General features: G+C 35.9%; 2 protein-coding genes across 4 annotated transcripts in view; one reads left to right on the top strand and one right to left on the bottom strand.

Annotated features, from left to right (window-relative positions):
• Positions 1 to 19,137, top strand: part of glt1d1 (glycosyltransferase 1 domain containing 1) — a 44,838-nt gene extending 25,701 nt beyond the window's left edge. For all 3 annotated transcript variants that reach the window (XM_059503312.1, XM_059503311.1, XM_059503313.1), the window contains exons 7-12: positions 4,947 to 5,045; positions 5,191 to 5,240; positions 11,813 to 11,856; positions 12,150 to 12,270; positions 12,993 to 13,091; positions 18,105 to 19,137. In XM_059503312.1, the coding sequence (XP_059359295.1) occupies positions 4,947 to 5,045; positions 5,191 to 5,240; positions 11,813 to 11,856; positions 12,150 to 12,270; positions 12,993 to 13,091; positions 18,105 to 18,251 (560 nt within the window). In that variant the 3' untranslated portion in view covers positions 18,252 to 19,137. The remainder of the gene's footprint in view (positions 1 to 4,946; positions 5,046 to 5,190; positions 5,241 to 11,812; positions 11,857 to 12,149; positions 12,271 to 12,992; positions 13,092 to 18,104) is intronic.
• The window catches only part of LOC132097529 (transmembrane protein 132C), a 40,716-nt gene continuing 33,516 nt past the window's right edge, over positions 18,907 to 26,106 (bottom strand). Inside the window, exons 6-9 of the mRNA XM_059503310.1 lie at positions 24,895 to 25,100; positions 23,785 to 24,049; positions 23,476 to 23,667; positions 18,907 to 21,516 (exon numbers count right to left, since the gene is read on the bottom strand). Of these exons, the coding sequence (XP_059359293.1) occupies positions 20,146 to 21,516; positions 23,476 to 23,667; positions 23,785 to 24,049; positions 24,895 to 25,100 (2,034 nt within the window). The 3' untranslated portion in view covers positions 18,907 to 20,145. The remainder of the gene's footprint in view (positions 21,517 to 23,475; positions 23,668 to 23,784; positions 24,050 to 24,894; positions 25,101 to 26,106) is intronic.

The following is a 26,106-nucleotide window of genomic DNA, read 5'->3' as shown; positions in this document are numbered from 1 at the left end:
ATGAATCATCATATTAGAATGATTTCTAAAGGATCATGTGATAATGAGCCTAAAAATTCACCTTTGCATCACAGAAATAAATGATAATTTAAAGTATAATAAATTTAAAACAATTATTTTAAATTGTAATAATATATCACAATATTACATTTTTTTTCTGTATTTTTGATCAAATAAATGCAGACTTGATGAGCAGAAGAAACTTCTTTCAAAAACATTAAAAATAGTAATGTTTCCAAACTTTTGGTCTGTACTGTACAGTGTATATATATATATATATATATATATATATATACTGTATACATGTTGTATATATACTTTATACAGATTAATTAAGAGACAAATGGAATATTTTTAGCATTTCGCTTATATGCTTTTTCTACCACCACATATTAATTAATGGACAAGTTACATATCTTTTTAAAAAAAAATCTATCACACCATAAGGCTATTTAAATTGAATTAGTGAACGCAAATAGATTTAAAACCTTGAAATGTTAACATCTGTTATAGTATTAATAGTAGTAGTATTAAAGATCCATGGACATTTAAATGCTACCTTAATATATACATTTTATAAGTAAGTCTGTAATTACAAGTTAAAACGACTTCCATACAAATGTAATCCCCCATAAATATTTAATTTTCCTGCGTGTTCAGAGTTTCTAGGATGTAGTAGGCTAAAGCCTTATTTCCCTCAGCCACATGGTGGAGTGCAGTATTTGCAGACTCTGGCAGTGAAGGCTGAACTACTTTTAGCGTGGTTATTAGTCATGCCGTTTCTTTCTTTAGGTAAACATTTAGACTGCATCCCAGTGGTGCAGAGCCTTAGAAATCAGACGTCACACTTTATCTTGAGCTGTATCTGTTTGATCATCTGTTCACATTCAAATACTGGTGCAGTGACAGTGCTCTGGTTCAGGCTGACATGCATGCTCTTTCTGATCCATAATAAAACATGATTGTGCCTCTTGCAGATAAATGAATATACTTCAAAGCAGAAAACAAAAAAGGTTTCCAGTTTTTCCTTCTCACTCATCTGCCCCTCATATATCTGATCAGAAATACAAGTAGTAGTGAGTTGTGCCATGCACTCAGCAGTTACTTACAGAACATACATCTGAACTCTCAGATGACATGAGATTATAGTATGTAATCAACTAACCTGAGAATAACAGTGGATTGACTTCAGATAAACTTCATTTATAATGTTGCAAAATTCTCCTGTAGTTATTTTGGCTTGTTTGTGTATCCTTTTTCATTTGTTTTGATGACCTTTTGATCCATTTAGTTTTGGATTTGGATGTTTGAAAATGCTTTGCCCGTGATGCATATTAACTGACCCTAATCTTTAGTAGAGGTCCGCTGGTCAAGATATATCCACCAGCACTATGTGAAATCAAGTGCACTTTCATGTTTGAAAATCTTAAAACTACTTTGTCTGTTTTTGTCTTAAGGAACTGCTCATAGAGTGAGATTAAACCCAAAGCTAAGAGCTAAAACATACTCAGGCATTGTGTGGTTTTTTTCTCACCATCTGCTTGTGCAGGTCATTATGAATAAAAGATGTGTAATGAAACAGTTCTATAGTGGTATATAGTGCTGCATTGGAGACAACAGCTCTCCAAAAATGGATGTCTGTTTTAAATAAGATCATTGCATCCTATGTAAAATTTCTCCACAAAGAAATTTGTGGAGATCTCGGATCTCCACAAAATTCGGGGGATCCCTTCAGCTCGAGGAGCCCTCTCAAATGCCACCCTCCGCGAGTTGGTAGCCCCTGGGATTGCTATATCATTCAGCACTGATCTGCAAATTTAACCACCTACAGTATAACTCCCGAATCCCAGGGTCTATTGATGTTGGGGTGGTCTAATTCGAAAGAGGGCCTCTATATGTACACTTGATATGTGTTCGAGAAGGTTCCTCGAGCTGAAGGGATCCCCCGAATTTGGTGCAGTTTGGCCGCGCCATTACAGAGATATGACCGTTCAAAGTTTCAGTGGTTTTCCATAGAATTAAGCTTTAGCATTTCATCCAGCTCGCCAGTACCAAACAATGGAGCGCACACTGCTGGACAAATGACACCATTTCAAGCATTTTATTTGCATTATATGTTCTGTAAAAAAATTATAATAATCATATCTGCAGCATATCAGTGCCATATTCACTGATACCGATATATCATACCGATATATACCAAAACTATATATCAGTCGGGCTGTAGTATTTTCTGTCAATATGATACGAGATCATATCATATATTTAAATCAATATGAAAAACAAGTAATTAAATATTTACACTTTTTTTTTTTTTTTGGTGCTTGCCCAAAAAGTATTATATAGTCTGCAAATCCTTAACCCTCAGCAAAAGCATGTTCACTGATATGTAACAAGGAACAAGGTGAATTATATAAAAAATAAATAAGAGAAACTATGGATGTGAATGTTGACTACCCTTTTTTTAAAAATAACTTGATATACAGTAGGGCTATTGTGAGACTGTTGGCTTATCCATCTGTGGGGTAGATGAGGTGAAACCATCCCTGACTTTCACTTTCCAAATGAAAATTCACTCAAAGCCCTTGTCTGAGAGTTAAACCATTGTAAGCAAGTACCCTTAAATCAGTCGTCTAATCCTGGAGCTTTACCTCACGTCACATACCTCTGTGTCCTTCCCTCTCTGAGTTAAAGCTGTCCTCATACTGACTTATGACCAGCCTTAGCCTTTCTGAATCTTAACATCATTGATGAAACCAAAAGCAAAACCGATTCCAGATCAGGGGGCAATTTCTGATAAAAGCAACAATGCTCAACTTTAAGCAGCTTGTTAATGGATGGTTTGTAGCCAAACAAGTAGTTCTTATGAGCAGAGTTCACAGATCATTTCATTTATCACTCTTGTCCTCAAGCATATAGCACTGCTCTCTGGTTTTACCTGCTAAAACACACAAAATAAAGCACTGTGACTATAACATTTACATTAAGCAGACACTTTTATCCAAAGCGACTCATTCAAGCTATACATTTTCTTTTACCAGTATGTGTGTTCCCTGGAATCAAACCCACACCCTTTTTGTGCTGCTAACACAATGCTCTACCACTGAGCCACAGGAACACTATAAAGATACAGTTTCCAAAAGATAGTTAATACTATAAACCAAGGGTTTTCAAACAGTTTAATGCCAGGAGCTAATGCATAAAAGCAGCTATACTTAATGTATGTATTTCATGTATACAAACCACAATTAATATTGTGTATGAAAAAAAACAGATTTTTAAAATGGCATTTACTTTGTCACTGCACTAAAGCCAAAACATATTAAAATATTAACTGGAATATATTTATTTTAACAACATATCATTTTCTACCAAGTATTGGATTATATGATAAATATGTTCAGAAATAACTTCAGTTAAATTTAAATACGATTTATAATTTTTGTATAAAACTCTTATCAGTCAAACAGAGTATTATGGAAGATAAAGCCAAACCACTGTTTGGTGAATAAAATAAAAGTGAGAAATTGTGATGAATAAGAGATTAGAAATAAGCAAGGACTCTATATAAAAAAAAATAGAAAATCTGATAGATTACAAACTCTATTTTAAAAGATATCTGTTTGAAAACTCCACCAGTGACCTTTTAACTCTAACTTCAGTGAATTGACAGCGTCTGACATGAGTGAATTTTGTGATTATTATTGAATTTTCATTTCGTGACAAGTGGTGCAAAATTACTATTTGGTTTTGCCAGTTGAAATATTTTTGCATTGTTAGTGTTTGTCCAGTGAGGTAGACGGTTCATGGGAAGATTTAATCATATTTTGGTCAACTCTGTTTAAGCCTGCACTGACTCACATTTGACACGCAGTTGACATACATGTGTAAGCATGCATACACTAGCACTTATATTTTGTGGATAATCTGGAATAGGTGGGATTTAAACGAGGGATGATCTGGGGTAAAGCACAGATTTGGACTGAACATTCCCACAGATACCGGTTACTGACTAAAGAGAGAGGACTGTGTCACATGGACTTGGTGATATCATCATGAACATTTTTGTGCCTGTGGGTTATTTCAGGGCTTTTTAATAATAGTAAATATTGCATGAAACATTAATTGACTAATTAATCAAATCATTCTTTTGAACTTAGTCTATAGGCCTCATGAATTCATGAATGATTCTTGTGAGTAGTACTTGGGATAGTATTGTCATGTCCAATGGTAGAAAAATCACATTTGTTTATAAATTAATATGCTAAATGTACAGTATTATTTTTCCTTATTATCCTCAGTGATTTCTGTCTCCAATGCTCATTCTGTAATCCAGATGTTTTGGATTAAACCACAGAATATCCATGGTGATTTATAAAAGTGGATGTTACTTGTGTATACTGTGGGAAATAACGTATATACAGTACATGCTATGAAATATTAACTTTTTTTTATATGCCATATTGATAAAGTACTTGTCCCGCATGCTACTTTGAGCCAGCAATCAGTTTTGCACTCATTGTGTCTCTGACATCTCTATGACCTTGTTTGATGGATTAGCCTCATTGGATGAGGGGTACAGCATGTATGCATTGATTTATGTCACATTACATTTTATTACTCAGAAATGCTTAAACATCTGATTCAGGATAAGCAGTTTCTCCCTGTAATTTGGTGTTTCTTCAACTATTGGCAGTTTTGACACTGTTGACAAGCATTCAGTGGTGGAAATGACATTTATACAGTTTTGGGATAATTTGATGGACTCTTGTGTCCAGCGAAGGCTAATGTCATAGCTGTCATTTCATGTATCTTAAATACAAACCTTGAATCTTCTTTGTTATTTCACTCTTTAAAACGGTAAGATCTGTGCATTTGAAATATAGCAAAAAGACTTCAAAGATTCCAAGGCTGTCTCAATGTGAAACTTTTGTCTTGTGTCTTAGGTGTGCGTGCCAAACAAGAGGAAAATGTACGTGTGTTTCTGCTGGTATGTGGACTCAGACGAGTTAAGGATCCTCTGTATCTGCTAGAAGTTTTTGCAGGTATTACTGTTCTATAAGATCACAGTTCATCCTCAGTCATTGTGCAACTATAAACTGTGACAGTCTTTAAATATTAACATAATTATGAAAACATAATTAGCATAATTATGTGTGTTAAATGATTTTTTTTGTTTGTTCCTTACAGAATGGCACAGTCAGAACCCCCTAGTGGCCCTCATCATCATTGGTCCCAAGGTCGGTCTGTCTGTCTGTCTGTCTGTCTTTCTTTCTTTCTTTCTTTCTTAAAAGTGTACAATGTAGGAAATTCCCTAGATAATCTATTCCTTGAAAGAAAGTAGTTGACAAGTCCTGGTCTAATTATTCAATTTAACACCCATTCCTGTTGCCGTCACCACAAGTAAAGCCATGAAACTGTTCTACATGTGTTGTATATCCTCTCATGTCTAGTTAACCTCTCTAAAAGCCCATAACACATCCTAACATCCTTTTCTGTCAGTGTTGGCGCATGTGGGCAGCATGTTTCTGTGGATTCCAAAGTAGTGCTAATTGGATGTAGCAAAGATAATAACATTAGCATGCATTAAACTGGACTTATCAGAGGCATTTAGAGGCTCACTCAAGCTAGAGCAGTGGAATCATGCAGAGGATTGGGGCTGCAGGGGACTAGCATAAGCTGCGGGCTGTTCATACACCTGCAGTGCTGTGTGATGCTAGGGGAGGCTTGTTAGCTGCTATGTGCTAATGGCTAGCCTGTGGCAGGCCATCTGCCACTCCAGATTATGTGCCAAGCCTAGGTGCTGCCATTCTGCCAACCCGATAGAGAGGTCATCCTTCCCCTCTGGGCAGAATCTAGTCACAGACATGGGTAAATATTTTTAGAAATAAAGAGATTTAAAAGATTGACAAAAGTGAGAAGGAAACAAACAAGCCCAAGGCGAAAAAAAAAAAAGTTTCTGTCCCTAAGTGTGTCTGGGGAAAAGGTTAGAAGAGAAACAGGAACTGAACGAGTCAACACAAGACCTCAAGCCCATATTGCTTCCTATTTCAACAATGAAAGTTTTACTGTTAAAGTTTGACTACATATGTTCTGCTTCATTTGGGATCAAGCGCCAGTGGTGTTTTCTTTCCATTAATTTTTTTTTTTTTTTTTTTTTTTTTTTTTTTTTACTATTCTTTTCTGGGTGGGTGTCAATTGCAGCCCATGGAAACCATATGGTAAAAAGTTGTGAAATTTGGCACACTGATTAGTCTGGGTCTAAGTCCTCCTAGGAAGTTTGTATTGAAAAGTTAGGAAGTCATAATTATGATGGGTCAGGTGGGTTCAATCACTTGGCAAAGTTGGCATGACATAAAAATTCACCGTTTTCATGTTTTCACATTTTGTTGTGAACTATTCAACCATGCGTATGTTTCTTTCTTTTTTAAAAGGGGTCATCAGATGCCCATTTTTCACAAGTTGATATGATTCTTTATGGTCTTAACCCTCTGAGGTCTAGGGGGAGGGGTTTGGGCCTGTGTGACACCACTCTGCCGAGAATCTGTGAAACGGCTTGATTTGAGAAAGGGGTTATGATTTATGGGGATAAAAAAACTGTTGGACTGTTATCATTAAAGGGTGGTTGTGTACACACAGCCAAGATACATTTAAGTTCAGACATGTAAAAGTGAATTTAGCTTCCGATGACACCTTTAACCTCATCATTTTTTATTTAAAATGCCATACCTGGACTTTCTGCTGAAGACTGAATTCTTTCACACTTCTCTCTGACTTATGCTGGACTTTTCCATTCATTTTGGCCCCTTAAACCCCACCCCTATTTTACATTTGATTAAAAGTTAACATTTGTTTTTAAACTAAAAAACTAAACAACAATGAATGGATAGAGTTTCACTCGGGTGTACTTCACATTACAAAGAAAAGATCTGTTGCTGCTTCCTGGTTCATTGGGACATGCACTCTACTTCTGTCATGACAACTCTGGGATGGAAGGGCATGGCAATGTTCATGACAGTGTTAATGTATTTGGTCTTGGTGGAATAGATCTGCTACTCTGCTGCTGCAACGGAGCAAGGACAGAGACTTGCTACTGCCAATACAACCACAAAATGCTGCTGTGAGCATGTAAGAAATATGGCTGGTGCACATATAACATGAACTAACCCCCATATAGCATGCATAAAATCACCCCATAGCAGATCTGTACAGGTGGAGCTGGGGAAGGTAGAGGGTTCTGAAGGACACTGCAACTGCTACAGCAAGCACTAGCCAATTATTTGAATGTTGATCAGTGTGCTTGTTGGCTGCTGATACAAAAGGAACCAGTCAGCTGCACCATGTGATGATGTCATTTTGTCAGATTGAGTTTGACCTATTGGACTGCATCATCTAGAGCCACGGTTGTCAAACTGGGGTACGCGTACCCCCAGGGGTACGTGGACTGATTTCAGGGGGTATGCGAAAAAATATCTAAGTCATATGCCTTTTCAAACGTTTTCTCTGTCCCACGGTGGTAACTTCTTAGGCCATCCTAAAAAATATTTTGGTTTGCCGTAACAAAAAGGATTGGTATATATTTTATAATATATATAATAGCATGTGGGGGGAGAGATACGATTTTCGTTCAATCATCGAATATTATTTTGCTTGATATTCCAATTTTTAAGCTTTGGTCTGCCTTAAGACCAAGTATAGGTACAGACTGTTTGTGGAAAATGATCTAAGACTGTCCCCAATTCGGCCTAACATCGCTGCATTATGTAAGAATATCCAGGCACATCCCTCACATAGATTAAACTGGTGATGTGGATGGAGAGGTGGTAGGCCTATTCTGTGTGGTTTACTACAATTTAGTTTACTGTTTACTATTTAGTTTACTATTGTTAATGTGTTCTCTTTTTATTATTATTTTACAGCAGAGAATGAATGTTATCATATGTGAAAAGCAATACTTATTAGTATGTGAAAAGTTACACAATAACTGTAATGAGATGTTGGATATGTGTTGTAGGTGTGTGAGATTGGGTGCATATCTGTTTAAAATCATTATATTCAGCACATTTGTATCATATGTTGACTTTTGATGAGATTTGTATCATTTGTTTATGATTCTATTCACTATTCTCGACAAAATTGATAAAAAATAAATATTAATAAAAAATAAAACTTGTTAACAATTTGTGGTGGTGTTGGGGGTACTCCGGAAGATCTATGATGTCTCAGGGGGTACATGCCTGTTAAAAGTTTGGGAACCACTGATCTAAAGTTTCATGGACAAAACTTTTTGGATTTCTACGTTATGATGAAATATGTGCATCAGGATTGTTTCAGCTCGATTTTATTCAATTCATGAAGGTGTTTTAAACTGAATTATTTTGTGGTTCTCTCATAATTGTAGAAAATATCATATTTTGTTCATTGTCTAGCTATAATTTTATTATAAATGGGAGAAATTAATTTAAACAAACTTACTCTCAATACAGACGCTGCATTCATTGCTTTTGCCATGCTTTTTCAGTAACGACCCAGAAACAGTCTCTAAAATCTTCTTGTGGCTTTTGTGTGCGTTCAACTCTTAAATACAATTTATCTGACCATAGGTAGTCCTGTGACCACCTTTAAGACCTGTCAGTCAAACTGTAGCACCACAAACTCTTCAAATTGCATAATTGTTTATTTTTTAGTTCTTTGGTCTAGATACAGTATGTTGTTTGTACTGTATGTTGGGGTTTTTTTCTCTCTGACATCTTGTCTCATGCAAAGTTCAGTAAAGTTTTTAATTTCTGAATCTCTGCCTACCAGATTTGTTACCATCTTTGATTTCAACACAAATATTTTTTCACTGATTTTGTCTAGTTTTTATAGTTTGGTCTAGATGATTGTCAGACAAAGCCACAACAAATTTAGCTAATTCATTTTCAAGTCTCAGCATTTTGGGAAGTAACCATGCAGGAAAGATGATGGCGCTAATGGCAGGAAACAAGGCTAAATCTTGGAAATTTCTTGGAAAATAAACCCATTAGAAATCACTGACATTTATATGACAAACAGTCATACTAGAATGTACTTTTTAATGGTTGCAAAGTTTCTTCCTCCTCAGACAGTATGTGATTTTAAATACACCTCTTATAGTTTTAGACGTAAACTCTCTGAAGTGTTTTTTTTTAGTTATTAAAGTATTAGTTATTACTTATAAATAAGTCTCTGCAATTTCTCTATAAAAAAAAAAATACCCAAGTTTGTTTTAAAGAAACTTTTTCTTCCATTCTCTTATTTCCTCAAAATATGACCCTTTTCCACTCAGTGGAAACATACAACATGTCAAATTATTGTCTGAAAATCTCCAAACAGCCACTTTTTTTTCCCCCAATATGAGCACCAAAATATAAACCAATTCCCCACACCATTAGCTTTCATCGTTTATTTATGCATTTGCCACCCAGTATGACCCAGCACCTGACAACAGATCCTGATCTTGAACAGATACTGTTCCTTCATTTCCTCCTGAACTTCGGTACCTTGAGTTTTTCAAAGTGTCCCATTTCCACAGCCACCTCTCCTCAAGCCCCAGTGATTTCACCACAGTGACACGATGCTTCCTTCTGCCACAAACTGACTTTTGTTCTGTGATGTTTCCTTGAGATTCACACATCAGGTGGAGACACATTTTCCTTTTTCTTGTCTGGTTGCGTCTCCAGTGATGTTCAAAGGCTTTCTTGTTTGAGTGTGGTTGGCTCCAGGCAAACCGATGACACTGGCAGTTGCTTACATGTTCTTGTAAGCTGTGGTGTGTTTTTGTTTGATAAGAATATCTGGAGAGTGGTAAGACTCATTGTTTCTTTGGGGAGGGGCGGGCTCATCTTGATGACATCAAATGAATCCCAGAAGCCTCGTGTTTCTTTTCTGCCTCCTTTTGGTTTGATTTGAAAATAACATTTAAAGCTGCATTCCCAAAATATGTTGAAACATGCCCCTTTAATTATTTGTTTATAGGTGCTTCTGATTAATGACAACTAATACTTTAAATTTGTTTATTTTGGTGATCAAACGTTAGTGGGCTTCTCATTGTGATTCTCATGTGTGATTCAAGATGTTAACTTCTTGTTAATATTGATTAAAGGACACATGCTAACTTTTTAATACAACAAACTGCCAGTACTGGTTATTTTCATATTTAAGTGTTTGATAACCAAATTAACAGCACTTTTAACTTCTAATTCATCACTTTTGTATTTTTATACTAAAACATTGAAAACATAATATGGATTATGATTATAATGTATTATTATTACCATGTAAAATTACCATGTATGCATATCTATAAAAGCTATGAGTCAGTCGTTAGTATTTGTTTTTGTTTTCAATTACATCATTTATCATACTGCCATTTTTTCTTTTCATCTGTTTTTCCCTCCTTCCACTGAGTAGAAACACAACACATGTAATTATTTTCTGAAATACTCCAAACAGCCCAAACTTTTGTGTAATATGAGCACCAAAACATGAACCAGCTTCCATCCTTCCATCCTTTATGCATTTGAAACAATCCTGGCATTTTTAATTGGTAGTTTCCAAGCATTATTCATTTGTATGCTATTTTTAAGTATCCTGACTTTTATATTTGGGTTTTGTTCAAATTGACTATAGGAAAAAGGCTTGCTGACTCTTTTGGGTTGCGATTGAACAGCTTGTCCTGTGGGAAGGACTGATCACACGATATGTTCTTAGCCAGCAGCTTTAATTTAAGCAGTAATCTTAAATTTTACTATCACTATTAGATTCAAATATTCATCAAATATCACATTTCACTTAGAGAGAGAGAGAGAGAGAGAGAGAGAGAGAAAAAAAAGAATAATGGCAGATAGTGGAATCAAAACAAACAGGATTTGTAGAAAGGCTCTGCTATGCTCACACATTCATATCATCTTTGACCCAGATTGCATGTGCTGTGGTTGCTGCAGCCGCCCCGGCCAGCTAATACACGCAAAGCCCTCATCGTAATGAATCAGACTGAGCAACAACCCTACCCTGACCCTAATCTCTGGAAATCTATGGGATTTTCAAATGCGTTTTTCCCTCAGGACAACTGGCCATGTAGGAAATTATGATCAGCATGAAATGTTGTCTTGTCCACAGGCCATGATTTGGTATTATTGACAGTATTTTACAGGCAGGGGAAAAAGAGCAAAAGGGAGAAAAAAAACAGCAACATGGGATTTGTGCTCTTTATTGCTTATGAGCAAAGATAAGCCATAGGAACTTCTGCATAATACCGAAAGTATATTCATCTAATTTCTCATCACAACGTGACCTCAAGATACTTTTCATGTCTCTTTTACAGCACATGGCCTGTGAGTCTTGTGTGATAAAATGTGAAGTTATACTTATTTGCAGTGTTGCTGCAGTTTTGGACTGTGTGTCTGTTGTTACTTAATGCATTTAGTATTTTGATAAATGAACAAAAAAAAAGGTGTTCAAAATTATAGACAGACATTTTTTTTGTCCGTATGACTCCTGATTTTAAACACATAATATGAATGATAATAATAAGACATTATTATTATTATTAGCAATAATAATAATGCATAATAAAGATGTTGGATTGTCTATTTCTATTCAAAAATATTTCAGAAACATAAACATTTAATATTGCTTGGCGACCTTTTTGATTTGTGTGGTGTTGTTCTTTTATTTAAAGCTGAATGATAAAAAAAGGCTTTCTGTAGAACTTGCCAAATAGAGTAGTCTTGCATTTGGGGTCTTAAAGGCAAATAATGTTTTTCATTAAAAATCTCATGTCTCATTTTAGATAGATCCAGTGTTTACCACAGAGGTTGAGGAGAGTGTCAAGAGGTAAATATCATCTGACATCTCCATCTTCCTTCCTTGATCTGCTCTGCTTTACTTTCATCTCCCTTCTTCAGTCTCTGGTACTTGATCTTCAAAGTCTCAGTTCCTTATTACTGCCACTTAAGACCCACACATATGTGCAGGAACATTCATGTGCTGTTTTAAATATTTATGTCAGTAATCTTTGCAGTATTTTTAAAATTCCCATTTTGAAATAAGGAAATGCACTCATTCTAAACTGTTCCTGGATATATTCTAATTTATGTATGAGGTTGTGTGTGTGTGTGTGTGTGTAGGTCTGTTGGAGTCTATCTAGCGGCTGATTTGAGTCAGGAGGAGCTGCATGCTGCCATGCAGAAATCATTTGCCCTGGTCAACTCGTCTCTCTCAGAGGGAATGTCTGCTGCCATCTTAGAGGTTTGTTAAGAGAGCAGTACTTTAATAGAATAAGTTTTATGAGACAATTTATAACACTTTGAGTGAAATGTTTATAATAACTTAATAATGTAATGTTAATAATGTCTTAGAATTTGGTTTGTCCAAAAGAAACCTGTCTGAATCAGTCATTTTTTGGTATTTAATTTGTTCTTCCCAGTAGTTCAGAAATCACTTAAATGAGCTTTAAATCTGTGTTTGTTTTGCCTGTTATTAGATTGGATATTATGACCACAATATCATCAAGGGGATCTAGTTAATCTGTGTTCACACTGACCAGATTAGTTTAAGACATAGTGGCATTAATATGCTAAGTAGCTGTTATCATATTTTCCCCAATAGTTCCACAGCTTTTCATGATCCTGCATATATAAACAAGCCTAGATTGAAATGGCCAATATGACAGATGTTAAAAAGGTAGTTGGGATTTTAAAAGAATTTAAAACTGAAAAGGAAAAGCTTTCTAAGTGCAATCAGCTATCCCATAATGCTTGATTGCTAGCTTGCAGTGAACATTTTTGTTGCTGAAATAGCATGCACAATGTCACAGTAATGGGTTCAATCTCAGGAAACACATATAATGATAAAATACCTTGAATGCCCTTAAGTTGTTTCAGATAAAAGCACCTGGAAAATGAATAAATAGAAATGCATTGTGCACAAGGCCAAACAGAGTTAATGTATTGCAATCTGGTGTGTTTTAGGCGATGGATTTAGGTTTGCCTGTTTTAGCGAGGGATGTTCCTGGTAATGCTGCAATAGTCGAGCATGAGGTCACAGGACTGCTGTACTCAAGCCCTCAGGTAAGATTTACAATGGTTTGGATTATCAGCAAGAGCTTCATTTTAATGTGGTGAAATCAAACAAATCAAAGTCTCTATATGAAAAAGGTGGTTAAACAAGCGCAATCCGGTGTATTTAAAGATTCTGTTCAGGGATAGTTCATGATACAGTGAACATTCTGTCACCATCTACTCAACCTCTTGTTGTTACAGATACATTCTGCCATAGATTATGAAAGGAGATGTTTATCAGAATGTCCACGCTGCTCTTTTTCATAGAATGTAAATGTATAAAAGTAATCTATATGACACATTCCAGGTCTCCTGAAGACTCAGATAAAAAAAACTACAACCCGAATTCCGGAAAAGTTGGGACGTTTTTTAAATTTTAATAAAATGAAAACTAAAGGAATTTCAAATCACATGAGCCAATATTTTATTCACAATAGAACATAGATAACGTAGCAAATGTTTAAACTGAGAAATTTTACACTTTTATCCACTTAATTAGCTCATTTAAAATTTAATGCCTGCTACAGGTCTCAAAAAAGTTGGCACGGGGGCAACAAATGGCTAAAAAAGCAAGCAGTTTTGAAAAGATTCAGCTGGGAGAACATCTAGTGATTAATTAAGTTAATTGATATCAGGTCTGTAACATGATTAGCTATAAAAGCTTTGTCTTAGAGAAGCAGAGTCTCTCAGAAGTAAAGATGGGCAGAGGCTCTCCAATCTGTGAAAGACTGCGTAAAAAAATTGTGGAAAACTTTAAAAACAATGTTCCTCAACGTCAAATTGCAAAGGCTTTGCAAATCTCATCATCTACAGTGCATAACATCATCAAAAGATTCAGAGAAACTGGAGAAATCTCTGTGCGTAAGGGACAAGGCCGGAGAACTTTATTGGATGCCCGTGGTCTTCGGGCTCTCAGACGACACTGCATCACTCATCGGCATGATTGTGTCAATGACATTACTAAATGGGCCCAGGAATACTTTCAGAAACCACTGTCGGTAAACACAATCCGCCGTGCCATCAGCAGATGCCAACTAAAAATCTATCATGCAAAAAGGAAGCCATATGTGAACATGGTCCAGAAGCGCCGTCGTGTCCTGTGGGCCAAGGTTCATTTAAAATGGACTATTTCAAAGTGGAATAGTGTTTTATGGTCAGACGAGTCCAAATTTGACATTCTTGTTGGAAATCACGGACGCCGTGTCCTCCGGGCTAAAGAGGAGGGAGACCTTCCAGCATGTTATCAGCGTTCAGTTCAAAAGCCAGCATCTCTGATGGTATGGGGGTGCATAAGTGCATATGGTATGGGCAGCTTGCATGTTTTGGAAGGCTCTGTGAATGCTGAAAGGTATATAAAGGTTTAGAGCAACATATGCTTCCCTCCAAACAACGTCTATTTCAGGGAAGGCATTGTTTATTTCAGCAGGACAATGCAAAACCACATACTGCAGCTATAACAGCATGGCTTCGTCGTAGAAGAGTCCGGGTGCTAACCTGGCCTGCCTGCAGTCCAGATCTTTCACCTATAGAGAACGTTTGGCGCATCATTAAACGAAAAATACGTCAAAGACGACCACAAACTCTTCAGCAGCTGGAAATCTATATAAGGCAAGAATGGGACCAAATTCCAACAGCAAAACTCCAGCAACTCATAGCCTCAATGCCCAGACGTCTTCAAACTGTTTTGAAAAGAAAAGGAGATGCTACACCATGGTAAACATGCCCCGTCCCAACTATTTTGAGACCTGTAGCAGAAATCAAAATTGAAATGAGCTCATTTTGTGCGTAAAATTGTAAACTTTCTCCGTTTAAACATTTGCTATGTTATCTATGTTCTATTGTGAATAAAATATTGGCTCATGTGATTTGAAAGTCTTTTAGTTTTCATTTTATTAAAATTTAAAAAACGTCCCAACTTTTCTGGAATTCGGGTTGTACAACAACACACACTCACTCACCCAGAGACACATCGAAGAACAACATTTAAATCCTTCCCTCTGCTAAACATCTCAAATCAAATAAGTGTAATTTTATGATGCTCATTTTCAAATGGTTACAACGACATACACAATGACCAATAACCAAGAGAGTTCATAGGTGCCCATCCACTTCCCATTTATATGTAGAGATTCAAAAAGTTGTAAACCAACCGTGAACTAAGTCAACCAGCTTCCAGGAGAATTAACATTAGATTTTTACTCAAAGCATAAATGTAAATAAAAATTGGACAAAAGTGCAAGACTGTGTATTTAATGGCTTTAGTGAGGGAAGGAAAATGCAAACCTCATGAATGGCATTAATAGTATAGTATATACTGTACACAGATATTTACTGTACATATTTTGAGTGTGTAGGGAGACAGACTCATCAGTTTCATCATTCTTTATGGGAGTGGGCCGAGCTAAAGATCTCGTTTGCCATTCTTTGCTTGAGTGGCGGAATTTTATGTACAGCATCATGGGTAATGTAGTTTTTCACTACAGATCCTGTTATACAAATAAGTTGAATTAATGGAAACAGATGGATTCAACAAAAGGAACCTCAGAGCTCAGAACTGGTCGGCCTTTAAAGGTTCATCAGTTATAGTTAAAAATCTATTTTAATATAGAGAAAATGTCTTTACTTCCGGAAGCCCACTGTTGTGCTTTATAATGTTTGCCATCACTGATGTTAAACCTGAAGTTATTTTCATGCACTGCATTTACAAATGTGAATGAGATTTCAGCTGTAACTGATTTATAATAAGATGATTGAGAGAGAGAAAAAATCTGTCCGTCACAAAAATATATCAAAAGAGTGCAGAACACTTAAAGTAAGGAAATCATACAGGTTTGGAATGATAGAGGGTGAGTAAATGTTTTGAATAGATAAATAAAATTACTTATTCATATAATTTAGACTTTTACAAAACATCAGTACTTAAAACTTTTTTTGGCAATAAAAAGCTGCTGCAAAAGGGAGAGTAATCTTAACCATCTCTTCTTAGCAACATCTCTACCTGCTGGTGACTAAGCTTTGACTTTAACTTATTTTTGGGTCTTTAGGAAGAACAGATAGACTTAGCATTCATTGTACCACCATGCTAAATGCCTGAGAGCAGCCCAAGGCAGCTTAAAAGGTCAAAGGGCAAATCTTTTATCCCTAAACCAATCTGCTCCTCTGAGTAATTTCCAAACATCTATTTATCATGCTTATCTCAAATGTATTAAAAGCAATAGCGGATCTGAAAATCCGACATCTCTAGAGAAGCACAGAAAATTGTATATGAAAGTGTTGATGTTTGCGAGTCAGGGTGATTTGGCCAGGTTGAAAAGTCATATTTAAGAAAAAAAAAAATTCAGATTTTCCCCAAATCTGTCACACTTTCTTCTGTCACTTACTTAATTAACCTAGAAGCATTTTTCTTCAGTGAATTCTTAGTGCCCAAGATTTGTTTAACCGTGTCCATCATGAGTCACATCTGTGCTGTGCTAAGCCTTGACCTCTGCCTTGTAAGTAGCTAAATGAGAGGTTTAAGACTGGACTCTATGGTGTGGAACAAAGAGCCTTAGATGGTTTAAAAGATCTCTCATGATTAGTTATGTGCTTCACTACATGACAAAGTCAGGTCTAGTTCTCTGAATGCATTAAATTGATCAAAAGAGACCGTAAAGACCTAAAATGTAACAATAAATAAATCTAATAAATTTCAAATAAATGCTTTATTGTTTAACTTTCTATTAATCGAATAATTCAGTTATTTTTTTTAATCAACACAAAAATGTAACACAACTGTCTTGAACATTGATAATAATAAGAAATGTGACTGATGACTGGAATAAGAACGCTGAAAATACAGCTTTGCATCATGGGAAAAAATGTAATTAATAAAACAAAAAAAATTAAACTTTTTTTTTTTTTAAATAAAAATCTTACTGACCCCAAACTTTTGAACAGTAGTGTGTATCACCCTAAAGTGGCTTATTTGTTGACGTTGATCTGCTGACTATATTATCCTGCATATTAAACCACTGTTAAACAAATAACTTGACCCGATCTTCACCCAAGAGAGCCCAGGTGCTTCCCAGCAGGCCACATTTCTGTCAAACACACTCATTTACACTCTGGTTTCATCATGGTATTGTGTCAAAGACAGAGGCCTCATGTTGTGGTCAAATCTTTCATGTGACAGAAAAAACAGTTTGCCTTTTCCTCATGGCTTCTGTTATCCTGCTGAGCTGAGAGAGGTTTATACTCTGCCTGTCACATCAGTGTGAGTCTCTCATGATGCCCGTGGATAAGAGTAGACAGCAGGGGGTCACTGGAAGCTGAAGGTGTTTTAAGTCCGGTTGAAAGACAAAGTTACAACATGAGCAGTTGACATGATGAGTAATTTCACTGTCCTCAATATATAAGGATTTATGTTTTCATTATTCAGATAGACAGCAATTTTGTCCATAAAAATAAATGATGAATTTTTTATTGTTTTATGCTACTGTTCAAATATTTGGGATCGGTAAGATTTTAGTAAATGCTTACTTATGCTCACAAATGCTGCCTTTTGACTTTAGCAAACTAATACATTAAAATCTGTAATATAAAATATTACAACTAAATGTTCATCAGTCATTACACATCAGACTTCAAAAATCATTTTCATATGACGATTTGCTGCTCAAGTAACATTTATTTTGCTATTTTTACTAAACAATACTTTTTATTGTCTTATTATTACTTTTATTTTGTGGAAACAAATACTTTTTTCCAGGATTATTTGATAAATAAAAAGCTCAACAGAACAGCATTTATTTGAAATTGTATTTTTAATTAATACTTAATGCATCCTTGCTTACTAGTTAATATTCTTTTCTTTTTTTTTTAAGGAGAAATCTTACTGACCCAAACGATTGTGTGTTATTGTATAGAAACATCAAATAAGCTTTTAGAATATAGATAAATTAATGGATATTTCATGGATAACAGACAAAAAAAAAAAAGGACATGTGAAGCCTTAACAAGAATCTCAATGTTCTTGTTCAACAGGAATTTGTAAGCATGTCCAGAAAACTTCTGAATGACCATGAGCTCGAGGAAAGACTGGTGAGAAATGGAAAGAATTACATTACAACTTGCCACAACCCGATGGAGGAGAGAATAGCCTATCAGAAACTGGTGGAGACTCTTCACTGACAGTATGATGGGATTAACATTTGTCTCAGGTCTTTAATATCTTTTAAAAGGTGAGAGCGTTGTGCTCTTTCTGGAGCTTTTGAATCTGCATTGCATATTTCAGTTGAATATGCAAGCCTAGATTATGATTGCCATTTGTCTCTACAGTGGGATAAACAGGAAGGATATATTTATAGAACGTTGACTTATTTTTTTCCACCAGGTATGAAAGGGACATTACTTTTTTGATAGCAAGAATTATTCCTACTCTCAGGAGGATCTCAGCCTGAACTGAAGACACAGCTTGTGTTCACATGTGCATATGTGATATGACATGACAGGCAAGACATGATTAACTAAAAATGCCTAAAATGTAGTATATTTAATTTTACTAAACAAATGTATGGTATGAAGTGGGAAATCCACTAAAATAGATGGCAGGTCTAGTTTCAGAGGTGCTACATTTAACTTGTTTGGTACAAATTACACCCTGCTTTTAATGTAGTCAAATTTAGAGCTTTAAAAATGTTAAACCGTGTCAAGGCCAAGATTTACAGTCTTAATAAACTCAAAAGACAATTCTGTTTGTCATAAGCTGATTCAGCTGCCAAACTAGTTTTTCTCTTAAGCCCAGATGAAGAAAAATGTGTTTTGTACAATAAATGAAACACAAGACTGTTTTTAAAGGACACATTTATTCTTCGGAGGAATTTTTATTTATTCATCAAAGTTACTTTGTTCTGGGATTAAGGTTTGTGCTTAGAGGTTTTGCTAAACATATTATCAAATATTTATTCTGTTTGTAATTAAGACTGTATGTCTCAAATATTAAACCATGAATTTCTATGATTGTATGTACATTTCTTTTAATTTCATGGCACAATAAAATATACTGTAAACACTTGTATACAAACTTTTGTTGAATTTCAGTTCATCTATAGAGGTACAGTAAAATATATACAGCAATGGTGCTCTGAACTCATTGACATTTTTGGCCTGTGTGCGGTGTTAGCCATATGTTTGCACCAGAATATTGTTACATTGTGAGAAAATTGGCCAATTTCAACTTAGCGGTTATGAGGAGTTTTGTATGGGTAAGTGCCACTCATTTTCTTCAGAAAATATAAAATGTTTTTACTACTATTTTCAATTACCTCCACACATGGAGTTACTACAAATGTTTTTACCAATATGAAAACCTGGGACATGCCAACAGTGACTTACATTTGAATATTGAAAGATAACAGATTACAAAAGATAAAAACCACCATTCATTTACAATTAAATGGTTTTTATTTCTTATCCTAGCACAAAGCACTGAATGTGGCTTTATCATGTTTTTGAATGTACATATAAATGCAGAGTGGTAAATATCTTAAAAGAGAACTTTCCTCTGTACAATAATCACATGCACTTTTTTGTATAAAAAATGGAAGGGTGCAGCTTGTGTAGTGTAATGAAGTGTAATGAAGCATTATCTCAGAGGTTGGCTCTAGAGAAAGAATGACAATTATTTTTTTTAATTCCCCAATTAATAACTCATTAAGAAAGACAAAATGAGCTTAGTTTTTTTTTTTTTTTTTTGGTGGGGGGGGGGGTGCTTTTAATAATCCTCAAAAATAGCACAGTTGTGTTCTCTCCTTTTTATCATGATTAGTAATCAAGACAGAATAAATTTTTCACAAAGAAAATGTCACACCTGTCACACCTTGTGAAAGCAATGAAACTGTACTGATCATCTTAACCTTAATCCTGTGTAGCACAGACCAAAAGTATGACTTTTCCAAAGAAAGAAGGCATTCAGGTGACCATAGATTGGAGCTAAACTCTGCAGGCCACTGGACCAGAGTTGCCCATCCCTGGTATAGAGATATACATTATGGGTGCATAAATCTGGCTGCATGTGAGCCAACAATCAAAGCTGTTGCAAAGACTCAGCAGCTGGCACCTCAGGAGTCATACAACTGTCCTCCTTTCCTACCCAGTTAATTCCATGTCCATTCTCTTGTGGTAAAATTTTGGGAGGAGTTTGCCGATCCAAGGATGTGAAGGTGGTGAACTGTACCCTTTTCCTCTTACTAGTGGGTGAGTGTAGGGATTCACTTCGTACTGGTTTTACTGTGGGGGATCCTACACACAAAACATTAGAGTCATTTGATACAGAAGACACCTGGCAAGAGGTTCTTCGGGTGAGAGTACCACAAGGCTCTGTATTGGGTCCTATGTCGATCACGGATGTATTATGAGCGTCCTGCTGTAACGGGCTTCCAGTGACGTTCATAACCAGCTCAGCATCTGTTCCCAGCCATACCCAATCATGCCGATGACCAGTCTGTTCAGAAACTTGACCAGGCGTCTGCTTGTGCCTAAATTTAACCAAGTATGATACACAATTTACCATAAATACTATGATAGCCAAGCAGAAGACTCCCAGTAATGCATACATCCCGATCTCCAGGTCTGTAAGTGGACGGTTTGACAGTGGTCCCTCAATGTCATCATCATTATCGTCATTGTCATTTTTTGACTCCTGATTGGGGATTTCCACTTGGGGAGGGTAGTTATTGTAGTTCACTAAGTTCCCAGAAGCTTTCCCAGTGCTCAGCATTGAATCCTCAGGAACCTCACTGTTACTCCAGGAAATTCCTGTGTGACCATCATTGCCAGCTTTTCCTGTACTAAAAAAAAATCCACTATTTAAAATATTTCCAGGTTTACTGACTCCATCCGAGGCATCATTAGCCCGTTCCATTCCCAAATCATTTGCAATGCTGCCAACGGTTGAGTCTCGCGCTGTCGACTTGGCTGTGGTGGTGATCTTCAAGGCACTTTCCTCACGCTCAGACTCTGAATTTCTGCTTGAAACCTGTTCTGGTTGCTGCAGTTTCTTTTCAGAGTCTGCCTCCTCTCCTTCATCACCACGCTTACTACTGTTGTCTTTCCCAGTGACACCAGCAAATAGTCCTGTGCTGTTTCCCGTGTCATTGTTGGTGCTATTGTCAGGACGTTTGCCGCTAGTATGGAACTTTACCGTTAAGCTCCCAGTGCCTACAGCTAAAGTGCTTTTGCGCTTGGATTTCTGACAGACCTCACAAATGGTCATCTCAGCTCTCACCAGTGTTCCTTGGCCTTCACCTTCTGCCACTATAGTCAAAGGTAAGTCCTGCACAGAGATTACACCCTCATCCAGTGATGTCACATCCAGGCGATAGTGAGTAGGATCATAAATGTCCAGTGGGGTGAGGGAGCCATCACTGAACTGCAGCCAGAAGCTCAGCACAGCCTCCTGCAATAAGAATAAAATGTAATTTGGCCATGTTCTATATTGTGTCTTGCACGTGTGTAACATGTAGCAAGGACACTGTAAATGTCACTATTTTTTATTCATTTTTTTGCTATGGTACCAAAATCGGTACAGAGTGAGCCAATAAATCATACTAGAATTTAGTACCAACTACAGAAAGAAATGTTGGTATAGTGACCAGTCAAACACACTATTTTTTTTTAATAAATATTTATATTGTGTATATATACAGTATATACAATGTGTGTGTGTGTGTGTATATATATATATATATATATATATATATATATATATATAAGGGCTGTCAGTCGATTACAGTTTTTTAATCTAATTAATTACATGATGTATTAATTAATTGAATTTTTGTATTACAGGTAAGATTTGTATTTGTAGATAGTATTAAGTAGACATTTACAAAATAGTAGCTTTATATATTTTATTTTTTTTATATAAAAGTATTACAGATAAAAGTTTAGGCTACAAAGGTCCAAAAAGAATTGTGGAACAAAAAAGAAGATATTTTGAGAAACATCTCTCTCTCTTTTTTTCTTCTTCTTTGTTTATGCAATGGAAGTTAGTGGTAACCAAAACAGCTTTGTTACCAACAGTCTTTAAAATACCTATATAATATATAATTACAAATATAATTATTATTATTGTTATTATTATTATTTATTTATTTATTTTTATGTAATAATACTCTAAATAAGAAACTAATTCTGCCAGCAGGTGGCTGTAAATGTCTTTGAGTCATTAATTTGATTTGTTCAAATGGCTGATTCATTCATGAATTCAGTAAACATCTCATTTTATGAATGGAGCTTTTAATCACTGATTCAAATGATTCTTAAAAACTGGGTTCATTCAGAAATTAAACACCGCTGTGCTTGCTCAGAGAATTATGTTGTGGCTTTATAGATAATATTTTGTTGGCAAAACTGAGCAAAAACAGACAGTATTGTGTTTAAAATATATCACAATATTAATTTCCTATTTACTTAACTGTTGTATAAAATCACATTTGCACTCCTTATATTAGAGACAAAAACAGCACTTGAGTGATTCTCTGGCTGCTTGTGTAATAACACTTATCATGTGATATCATGCATTTATGGAGTTGTTCCCCTGCATAATATTGTAAACAGGCAACTGTATGAAATGTAAGATGACATACAGGTCTGGGGTTGGGGCCAGTGTTAACTGTGTTAAAATATTTTAATTGTGTTATTTTTTCATAACTAATTAATTAAGTTAACATTTTAAACTGACAGCCCTAATATGTATGAATGTATGCATGTATGTATATATGTATATTTATAAAATCTAAAATATTTATGCACAATATTAATTTATTTTGTACAAGGTAACTAGCCCCAACAGGCCAGCTTAAAGGGGTCATCGGATGCTAAATGACCTTTTACATGTTTGAAATTAAATGTGTCTTGGCAGTGTGTGAACACAACCATAGATATGTATAGAGGCCTCATTCGACTGCTTCAGGCAGGTAGATGTGGCTGACATCTTGGAATGGTCAACTTGAGATCATTCACCACACTATAGGTTCTCACAGAGCCGTTCTGTACAGGACTGTGGCATCTTTCGAATATTCAGTGAATACTATGGTGAATGACGTCAAGTTGACCTTTACAATATGACGGACGGCTAACATATAGTAGGCTTGTATGTTATACACTTTAAGACCCTAAAGAATCATATCAAACTTCGAAAAATGGCCATCTGATGACCCCTTTAATGGCTAAATTAGCAATCCTTTTACTTCCAACCTGTTACCAGTTCTTTACGTTTAAAAATGTAAATATAACAAATTTATCAGTTTAAATGTATTAAATATTTATTGTTTGAATGTTGTAAACTCAGACGAATCAATGTTTTAGACATTAATAGGTGCCTCAAATTTTAAGGAAAGTATTGTTAAATTACTTGTTTAGGATTGCTGAGCACTTCCTGTGTGGTAGCCGTGGCACTGATGACTCGGTTACTTCCTGTGCTGAGCTGCAGTTTGAGTGTGAGACCACTGACCAACTGCAGGCCCAGTTCAGTGATGGTCACTCGATCATCCACAACCCTCACCGTCTTCTCTGCCAGGATGGAGTCTGACAGCGGGGACAGGACCTACACAAAGGAAGACAACAGGTTATTGAGGCCTGCATGAGATCAATACTGATTTATGTTTGGCCTGGTCCATTACTCTTGTCGTATGGAAGCCAAACTCAACAGATTCAATTTTACCTTTATAGAGGTGGTGCCCACATCTTGTCCTGACAGAATCCTGCCTGCCTGCAGACGGGCAATATTAGTGTCCTCCACCTTCAGGAAGTACCGCACCAACCTGGTCACATCCACCTGCCAATCAGAGCCCAGGAAGAAGGCCTGTGGCTCCCGAGGGTCTGACTGCTCTGCCACAAAGTGTGTGAGGACTCGGACCAGAGCATGCTGGAACTGCAGCATACAACCCCGGCCCTTACGCTCTTCCTCACTGCTCCAGCCTGGTTTGCTGTCAGGGACATACAGATGTTACCGACAACCCACTTATAGTCATGTAACTCCATCTGTCACCTCTCATGGTCTTCATAACAGCTTAGATGAAGGCCTCATCTTTTTAAATGAACACACATGCACAAATTTACTTAGTTCAAAACAGTCATGAGCATGCATGAGACAATGATTGGATCAAACTGTGAATTAATGAGAGGCTGTTTTTGCTTCATGTAATCCATTATGCAACAGTATTTAAACTACTCATATAACCTTACACAATCTTATTCACAATTTTCCACAGTTCATAATCTACTTGAACCTGTCTGAAAGTGGATTTTGAATTTAAAGGCATTTTCTGGCTATAATGTTGAATGTCTGGCTATAAACTCTTAATATTGGATTGTGTTTTCAGAGATCTTTACAATCAACGCAATCATTTTTGTATTACATAACTACACATATATATATATATATATATATATATATATATATATATATATATATATATATATATAGATATATATATATATGTGTGTGTGTGTGTGTGTATAAAAGTTTAGATTTTTTTCTTTTGCACTAAGTTAGTTTATTTTCCTCCCCTGTGCCCCTTTTGGAAGTTTAATGATGCCCTCTGTTTGAGCACAACTGTTCTAAGCATTGCCACAGTAAAAGGAAAGCAACAGTAAGTAAATAAGTGCACAGAGAAAAATACAATGTTCAGGATACTTTAATGCATTGTAAGCTGATTACACAGCTTTATACAGAAATATTCCTTTATTTGTTATTCAGAACAAATGCTAATCACAATATAGGCGTTAACTAGAAATTGTGCATTTGAACGCAGTCACTGTGTGTTTGTACCTTTTGGTGGACATGATGGGGATCCTCCAGCTCTTGATCTGACTCAGCTCTGTATCAGACACCTCTATATCCAGCGGCAGACGAGGGAACCACACATTCATCTCCAGCTGAGCACTCAGGTAACTGTAGGTAAAGTTCACCAGCATCCGCAGTTGCCCTTGGCTTTCTTTTCCATTCACATAGACAAAGTTGCATCTGTCAGACACCTGAGGGCATCCAGAAATGTTTTATGTTATTTATAACTCTGAACAAACAGGCTGTTCACACTGTAGTTTTCATGTTCTGCTGGATTGGAACGGACTTGTGTAAGAGGATTTGTTGGTGCTTAGTCCCAGTAAAAACATGACTTCTGAGACCAAGTATAATTTAGGTTTAAATCGGCATTTACTTTTTTTTTTCAACTGCTTGAGATTGCTTTAGTTATTTCCGTTATTAATAAACTCAACTTTATAAAAAATTATAGCAAAATGATGTAGTGGTTGATCCGTATGCTGCATTTTTAATGTAACCTTTAGATGTTTACTGTCACAGAGTCTGAAAGTCACTTAACAGTTCTGCATGGGCTTACCAAATGCATGCTGCCACATGATTAAATCAATTGTATAATTTACGATGTGATTAAATTTTCAAAAGATTGAGGATGGCACACAGGGGTGACTTTGAACAACATCCTGGTGTGGAAAAGCAAGTTTGCGTAGTGTAAACCGGCTCTAGAATATGTACTGTATTTATAGTATAATGTATATTTTATGTGTCGTTTATGTGTAAAAAATTGTGACGTTAAATAACAGTAATTTACTGGCAGCAGGGTTATCAGTAAGGTACTGTAAATTTACAGCTCTCAACTGTTAAAACTGTTATATTTTAACAGTGTTTTACCGTAATTCTTCCATGGAAATTAACTCGGCTCCCATTGCTTCAAACAGTTTGAGTTTAAAAACTAGCATTCATATGCTATTAGTACTGTGAGTCCACTGAGAAGAAATATTTCTTAGTATAAAACTGCAAACACTTAAAAAAAAAACAGCTGGCATTTCAGCCAAATGTGTTTGCAAAAGGCAAATGTCTGGTCGTTGTTTTTAAAATAAATGTTTTAAAACCCAGATAATGTGGTTGGTTTCTATTTTCTTGTTTAAAGTTCACAGTATAATGTTTTCCCTGTATTTTTTTTTTTTTTTTTGCTGTAGACAGTATAATTCCGTAAAATTGTGG

Source organism: Carassius carassius, chromosome 21 (genome assembly GCF_963082965.1).
Source record: "Carassius carassius chromosome 21, fCarCar2.1, whole genome shotgun sequence".
Taxonomy (NCBI): Eukaryota; Metazoa; Chordata; class Actinopteri; order Cypriniformes; family Cyprinidae; genus Carassius; species Carassius carassius.
The sequence above is the reverse complement of the archived record's forward strand: the minus strand, read 5'-3'. Positions and strand labels throughout refer to the sequence as shown.